At 41.1% G+C, this 8503-nt stretch overlaps 1 protein-coding gene across 1 annotated transcript in view; it reads right to left on the reverse strand.

The window, feature by feature from the left end:
* The window catches only part of mnat1 (MNAT1 component of CDK activating kinase), a 171936-nt gene extending 170547 nt beyond the window's left edge, over window positions 1-1389 (reverse strand). The window contains exon 1 of the mRNA XM_043697252.1: window positions 1251-1389. Coding sequence (XP_043553187.1) covers window positions 1251-1339 — 89 coding nt within the window. The 5' untranslated portion in view covers window positions 1340-1389. The remainder of the gene's footprint in view (window positions 1-1250) is intronic.
* Between the last annotated feature and the right edge of the window lie 7114 nt (window positions 1390-8503).

Here is an 8503-nt window from a genome sequence, read left to right on the forward strand (position 1 = left end):
TGCCAGAGAATTCCTAGAGGCCTGGCACTCCAACCACAACGCCATAAACAAACACATAGATCTAGATACCATCTATCAACCCCTCAGAAAATGAACAGGAAATGACATCACAACAATCCCCAGGAACCCCATCCAAGACAAACATATAAATAGAAAGCAGGAGACAACAGCTTTGCTTCACTTGGAGGTCGCCACTGATGATGTTACCTAGCCAGGTAATGAAACGTCTGGATATCAAACCTTCAGCTCAGCGAGCAAACCTACACCCTAAACCTCAACCTGAGCTACAAACCTTGCATTCATGTCATTACTATCATTGGTAATTGTATCAGTCAAAAGATAAATTTGTGGAAAAAAATATGAAATTTGATTTATCTCGTATTTGTTCCCTCACCAAATATTGCAATCCCATGCTAGAGATTGGGGTTAGCTCAGTTGGGTGGTCGGCTGGCTTGTGAAGCTGAGTGATGCCAACAGTGAGAGTTAAGGTCCAGCACGGGCATTAAGGACTCTCCTTCTCAACCTCTTCCTTCGCCTAAGGCCTGGTGACTGTCATTTTAAATCACCATCAGTCGTCTCCCTTTCCTGATAACAGTCCTCAAGTCTGGTAGGATTATGGCAAGTTTACCTAAATTACTGAACTCAACTCCCAAACCCACATCAAAACCAAGTTTGCTCACGGATTTTGAGCCAGTTACTGGAAGAGAAAACAATTTAATGAAATGAACTCAAGTCATATATTGGGGAATGCTGCTTTCCAAGATTTAAAACCGAGCGAAAGTTGAAATTGCTGGCAACGTGTACCGTTTGATAAGTATTTATGCAGAGGAAATAAAGGGCTAATATCTCAAGTAAAAGGCTGGTTGGTTGTTTTGAGTGTCAATACCAATAAACCTAAAATGTTCAAAACACTCCAATATATCTCTAACTGCGAAATAACAAAAAAGTTACAAAAAAAGAGCAAACCGTGTTACTGTGCAATTCCAAACCTCGTTTCACGTTTCCACCACTGTATGTTTCTTTTTCTTACTTGCATGTAGACTCAAAGCGGTTGAGACTAAAATGATGTTAATCCAGGTTCCTGTCAGCCAGGTTTAACATACTATCCAACACTCCAGCAAAGGAAAAAAGAGGAATGGCTACGATCGACATTCACGAATGAATCACTTAATTTGCAACGTACAGGGAAAAACACACAAAACTCCCATAACGTGTCCCATCATGTCCTAAGATTACAATGCATCACTCACAGTGTGTGTCCACACACGTTCACCATCAGTTTGAGCGAAGGATTGCGGTATTTCGTTGTTTTACAGCGAGGACATCTCTGATCGTCCATCCTGACAGGTCTCTTGGAAACAGCGCAGCAATCACATGTGTCCCACTGCTACACTAGGTGCTGCAGAAAAAGTCCGGCTTCACTGAACTGGCGGAAGAGAAAGGAGAGGACACGGGTGGAGCTCGAGCCTGACAGCAGTGGCAATAAGAATTTGGTTGAATGAACAATTGCTGCTCTGTAATCCTGCAAACTCCCAGCTGTGGGGTTACACCGCAGAAGTATTGCCAATTGGAAAAAATGCTGATTTTTTTTATACTTATTATTTTCTCCAACACAGTTGGATGGTATTTTATGTTTTCAATATAAACAGTATTGAATGCATTTATGTTTATCCACTAATAAGAGATTTATCCTATGCTGAGGGATTCTTTTGAATACTTAATTAAATGAATTCAAATCTATTTTATAAAATTTGCACATTTCCTGCCACTGTCCAAAAGCAGAAATTGCTGGAGAAGCTCAGCAGGTCTGGTAGCAACAGTGAAGAGAAAGCAGAGATCCTTCATCAGAACAGAAATTGTTAGAAATTATACACATGAAAACATTCTGTGAAAAAAGGACAATATTTGATCAAGGATAGCAGTTACATTTATGCATACAACATAGGGAAACATTTTGCTCAATCGACATCTGCATATCTTTTGATTCAGTGAGCTTTTATATTGGATTATTTCACACTTTATAAATAGAATCAGTTGGTTCCTGCTATATTTACATAATGTGTAAATACATACAATGATTAAATTTGCATAGCCAAACTTACTCTCCACAAAACTTATTTTTGTGTCATAAGTTATGTCAGCACATTATGCATTGAATTTGCCTGTCAACGTTCTATCTTCATTTAGCAACCTTATTGTCTGATGGTCTACAAAGTAAGGCAAGGAGACAGGTCCAAAGAAAGAACTTGAGGGGCAACCTTTTCACACAGAGGGTGGTTTGTATTGTGAAATGAACTGCCAGAGGAAGTGATAGATGCAGGTACAATTACAACATTTAAAAGACATTTGAATAGATACATGAATAGGAAAAGTTTAGAGAGTTATGGGTTTAGGATGATGTGGACCAAACATGGGCAAGTGGGGCTAGTTTACATTGGGGAACTTTGGGTCTATTTCCGTGTTGTATGACTCTATGACTCTAAAATAAGCTCAGCAATGTTAAAAATGGAAAACTAAATTTACAATTAGCTAAAGTTTGTGAGAAGATTTGTAGCTCGGGTGCACGTTGTTGTGGTTCTGTTCGCCCAGCTGGGAATTTGTGTTGCAGATGTTTAGTCCCCTGTCTAGGTGACATCCTCTGCTTGGGAGCCTCCTGTGAAGCGCTTCTGTGATGTTTCCTCTGGCATTTATCATAGAATCCTATAACACAGAAAAATGCCATTTGGTCAATTGTGTTTATGCCGATTCTTCAAAAACGTTATCATTTAATTTCTCCCCATTCATTTTCCCTATATCCCTGAAATAATATATAGAATTCCCATTTAAATTTTGAATCTGTTTCTTCCAACTACTCAGGCAATTAACTGGACAGCAGAACAGCTTAAGCATAAAACATTTCCATTTCTGTTCATCTATTAATTAATTTAATTCTGTGTCCTTGTTTACTGATCTTTTGCTGTCAGAAACTATTTCACTTTTTCTAGATTAGATTAGATTACTTACAGTGTGGAAACAGGCCCTTTGGCCCAACAAGTCCACACCAACCTGCCGAAGCGCACCCACCCAGACCCATTCCCCTACGTTTAGCCTTGCACCTAACACTACGGGCAATTTAGCATGGCCAATTCACCTAACCTGCACATTTTTGGATTGTGGGAGGAAACCAGAGCACCCGGAGGAAACCCATGCAGACAATACATTATTTTTCCCCAAGAATTTTGAGCATTTGGAGAAAGTATAGAGGAGATTCATCAAGATGCTACCTGGAATGAAAAACTGCAGTTGTGAGGAGAGATTGAATAGGCTAGTTTATTTTCCTTGGAGCAGAGGAGGATTTGATTGAGGTGTACAAAATTATGACAGGCATAGACAGGGTCGAATGTGAGAATAATCTCCTCATGACATATATGTCTAAAACCAGGGGGAGGTGAGGAGTAGTTTAGAGCAGATGTGAGAAAAAGGTTTTTCACCCAGAGGGTGCTAGATGTATGGAAGGTGCTGCCTCAGAGGGTAGTGGAGGCAAGTACTCTTGCAACTTAAAATGAGTACCTAAAATGCCAAAAGCAGAGTAGGCTACGAACAAACTTCAGGTTAATAGGATTAGTGTAGTTTGATGTTATTGCTTATCACAGACATGGTGGGCCAAAGTGCCTGTTTATGCAGTATGACTCTATTAATTCTATCTTTAAGGACAGTTAAGAAATATACCAGCTTCTCTCATGGTCACCCAAAACTCAGCTACCTCGTTCCCAACTTGCACCAAGTCCTGTTGACTCATTATTCCTGTGATCAATTGCTTATATAAATGTTACAATTTAAAATCTTTCCAAAGACCCACACTTCTCCATCATTACAACCTCTGAAACCCTACACTCCTCCATTTTAACCTTTTCCTCATTTCTGATGTTCATCACTACATTAATGTCCATCATGTCTTCACCAGCCTCAATGTAAGGCTTTTGAATTTGCTCCCTAAAACTCACATCCTTGCTACCTCTTTTCCTTTAAGTTTCTACATGAAATGCATTTGGTCAGGATTTTTAGTCACCTGCTCCCATATCTCCTCATGTGACTTGATGTCAAGTTTTGTTTAAAAACATAGCTGAGGGATATTTTACTACGTTAAGAGTGTTATATGAATGCAGGTCATTGTTGTTTTCTAGTCCTCTTTACAGAACTGTATTTGTTCATCCCTGGTAGCATGCTTGTAAATTGCCTCTACGCACTCATTAAGCTTTGATGTAATTATCTCCAAAATAAGACCTTAAAATAAAATATAAAATGTTAATATATTTCACAAAAATATGAGTAACTGTATCCATAAAAATCTACTAATTTCTTTAAGACCAACATTAAAAGTTTTACTAGAAGGCCTTAGTTAATTTCAAAATGGACTTGATATTTTTGGTCAGAGCAAAGTTAGCTAAAAACAAGTCAATGTTGAACATTTGCACTGTGTTCAGTTTCCTAGGTAGTTCAGTGGCATTTAGCTAGCCAAATTACATGTCTCAGGTTCTTTCAAATTGACTTATTTATTTTTATGTATTATTTTAGGAGTCATAGAGTAAAACATGTAAACAGACCCTTCAGTCAACTCTTCCATGTTGACCAGATATCCTAAATAAAGCTAATCCCATTTGCCAGCATTTGGTCCATACCCCTCTAAACCCTTCTTATTCATATACACACCTAGATGCCTTTTAAATGGTGTAATTGTACCAGACTCCACCACTTCCTCTGGCAGCTCATTCCATACATGCACCACCCTTTGCATGAAAGAATTGTCCCTTAGGTCCCTTTTGAATCATTCCCCTCTCACTTTAAACCTATGTCCTCCAATTCTGGACTCCCCCACCACAGGGAAAGGACCTTATCTATTCACCCTATCCATGCCACTTATGATTTTATAATTTTCTATAAGATTACCCCTCAAGCTTCGAAGCTCCAGGGAAAATAGTCCCGGCCTATTCAGTCTCTCCCTACAGCTCAAACCCTCCAATGCTAGCAACATCTTGCAAATCTTTCCTGAACCCTTTCAAGTTTCACAATGCACTTCCTATAGCATGGAGATAAGAATTGCACAGAGTCTTCTAAAATGGCTTGACCATGTCCTGTACTGCCGCAACATGACCTTCCAATTAGCACATTTGGAGAAGATTTGTCACTCAGGTTGAGGTTTTGGATGTAGGTTTGCTCGCTGAGCTGGAAGGTTCATTTCCAGATATTTCGTCACCCTACCAAGTAACACCTTCAGTGGGGCTCCAGGCGAAGTACTGTTGATAATTCCTGCTTTCTATTTATATGTTTGGGTTTCTTTGGTTTGGTGATGTCATTTCCTGTGGTGACATCATGATGGTGGGAAATGATGTTGCCACAGGAAATGACATCACCAAACCAAAGAAACCCAAACATATGAATAGAGAGCAGGAAGTATCAACAGTGCTTCGCTCAGAGGCCTGCTGACGATGTTGCCAAGTAGGGTGATGAAACGTCTGGAAATGAACCTTCTAGCTCAGCGAGCAAACCTACAGCCATGACCTCCCAATTTCTAGTAAAACGGAAGGAAGAATTTCAAAGAGGTTAAAATACTCTACAGTGGCTTTATATCTGTGTGTCAGAAAGTGGGGGAAAGCTTATATTACTAATTATACACTTGCAGATGTAGTTAGCTTTGAATTATAAATGCTCAAAAAAATTTAGAATGCCAATTAAGAGGAGAATGGCATACAAATTGTGTCCTTATTGGACTTATTTCAAAAAGAAGATTGAATGGTAACTTCCACTTATTTCCTGATGGTCATCAGCTTTGTTAACAAATAGAAAATGGAAATGTTTTAATTGCTGACCCCCTGTGAAACAGACACATAACGATTGAGAAAAAGGCAGAGAAATATGAACACAGAACGACCCTCCGAAGGACCAATCACCAAAACAGCAAGTTTAATATTTACTTCAAAATAGACTGGGATTGCCATAGTGTTAAGGGTTTAGATGGAAAGGAATGTGTTAAGTGTGTACAGGAAAATTTTCTGATTCAATATGTGGATGTACCTTCAAGAGAAGGTGCAAAACCTGACCTACTCTTGGGAAATAAGGCAGGGCAGGTGACTGAGGTGTCAATGGAGAGATTAGTTTAGGGCTAGGACTGTAATTGTATTAGTTTTAAAATAGTCATGGAGAAGGATAGACCAGATCTAAAAGTTGAATCTCTAAATTGGAGGAAGGCTAACATTGATGGTATTAGGCAAGAACTTTCAAAAGCTGATTGGGGGCAGATGTTCGCAGGTAAGGGAATGACCAGAAAATGGGAAGCCTTCAGATATAAGATAGCGAGAGTCTTATATTCTTCAGATAGTAACAGAGGATTGATGAGGGCAGAGCAGTGGATGTGATCTGTATGGACTTCAGTAAGGCTTCAACAAGGTTCCGCATGGGAGACTGGTGAGCAAGGTTAGAACTCATGGAATACAGGGAGAACTTGCCATTTGGATACAGAACTGGCTCAAAGGTAGAAGACAGAGGGTGGTGGTGGAGGGTTGTTTTTAGACTGGAGGCCTGTGACCAATGAAGTTCCACAAGGATTGGTGCTGGGTCCACTATTTTTCGTCTTAATATAAATGATTTGGATGTGAGCATAAGAGGTATAGTTACTCCGTTTGCAGATGACACCAAAATTAGAGATGTAGTGGACAGCGAAGAAGATTACCTCAGATTACAATGGGATCTTGATCAGATGGGCCAATGTGCTGAGAAGTGGCAGATGAAGTTTAATTCAGATTAATGCGAGGTGCTGCATTTTGGGAAAGCAAATCTTAGCAGGACTCATAGATAGGGTGGGTATGCTTTTGGAAGAAGGCGTTTGGTATGCTTTCCTTTATTGGTCAGAGTATTGAGTACAGGAGTTGGGAGGTCATGTTGTGACTGTACAGGACATTGGTTAGGCTGCTTTTGGAATACTGCATGCAATTCTGGTCTCCTTCCTATCGGAAGGATGTTGTGAAATTTCAAAGGGTTCAGAAAAGATTTATAAGGATGTTGCCAGGGTTGGAGGATTTGAGCTATAGAGAGAGGTTAAATAGACTAGGGCTGTTTTCCCTGGGGTGTCAGAGACTGAGGGATGACCTTACAGAGGTTTATAAAATCATGAGAGGCATGGATAGGATAAATAGACAAAGTCTCTTCCCCGGGGTGGGGATTCCAAAACTGGAGGACATAGGTTTAGGGTGAGAGGGGAAAGATATAAAAGAGACCTAAGGGGCAATGTTTTCACGCAGAGGGTGGGATGTGTATGGAATGAGCTGCCAGAGGAAGTGTGGAGGCTGGTACAATTGCAACATTGAAAAGGCATCTGGATGGGTCTATGAATAGGAAGAGTTTGGAGGGATATGGGTCGGGTACTGACAGGTGGGAGTAGATTGGGTTGGGATATCTGGTTGGCATGGACGAGTTGGACTGAAGGGTCTGTTTCCATGCTGTATGTCTTTATGACTCTATGACTCTAAAATTGTTCAACAAAGTTACAAAGCAGAGTTGCCTTTCCTCTGCTGCCTCATCTCTATATCAGGCACAGGAGTTCCTGCTCTCCTAATTCTAACAGACATCAGTGCTCCACTGGTGCGTAAAGCCCCACATTGAACAGCTGTTTTAAGAAATATCAGATTTCCCATCATAATGATACAACACCAAAGGATAAAATTTCAAAAACTCACTGAAGTAAGACCTCTAATTCATTCTTTCCAAAATCCAGTACTAGTCCTCACTGCTACAAAGGTGCAGGAATATCCTGGTGCAATTGAATCCTTCTCCCCCAACCCATTACAAATAAGATTCTGGATCAGTGGTGCTGGAAGAGCACAGCAATTCAGGCAGTATCCGACGAGCAGCAAAATAGACGTTTTGGGCAAAAGCCCTTCATCAGGATTAAAGGCAGAGAGCCTGAAGCGTGGAGAGATAAACTAGAGGAGGGTGGGCTTGGGGAGAAAGTAGCATAGAGTACAATAGGTGAGTGGGGGAGGAGATGAAGGTGATAGGTCAGGGAGGAGAGGGTGGAGTGGATAGGTGGAAAAGGAGCTAGGCAGGTCGGACAAGTCCAGACAAGTCAAGGGGACAATGCGGAGCTAGAAGTTTGAAACTAGGATGAGGTGGGGGAAGGGGAAATGAGGAAGCTGTTGAAGTCCACATTGATGCCCTGGGGTTGAAGTGTTCCGAGGCGGAAGATGAGGCGTTCTTCTTCCAGGCGTCTGGTGGTGAGGGAGCGGCAGTGAAGGAGGCCCAGGACCTCCATGTCCTCGGCAGAGTGGGAGGGGGAGTTGAAATGTTGGGCCACGGGGCGGTTTGGTTGATTGTTGCGGGTGTCTCGGAGATGTTCCCGAAAGCGCTCTGCTAGGAGGCGCCCAGTCTCCCCAATGTAGAGGAGACCGCATTGGGAACAACGGATACAATAAATGATATTAGTGGATGTGCAGGTAAAACTTTGATGGATGTGGAAGGCTCCTTTAGGCCC

The sequence above is a fragment of the Chiloscyllium plagiosum genome, chromosome 10, assembly GCF_004010195.1.
Source record: "Chiloscyllium plagiosum isolate BGI_BamShark_2017 chromosome 10, ASM401019v2, whole genome shotgun sequence".
NCBI classification, from domain to species: Eukaryota; Metazoa; Chordata; class Chondrichthyes; order Orectolobiformes; family Hemiscylliidae; genus Chiloscyllium; species Chiloscyllium plagiosum.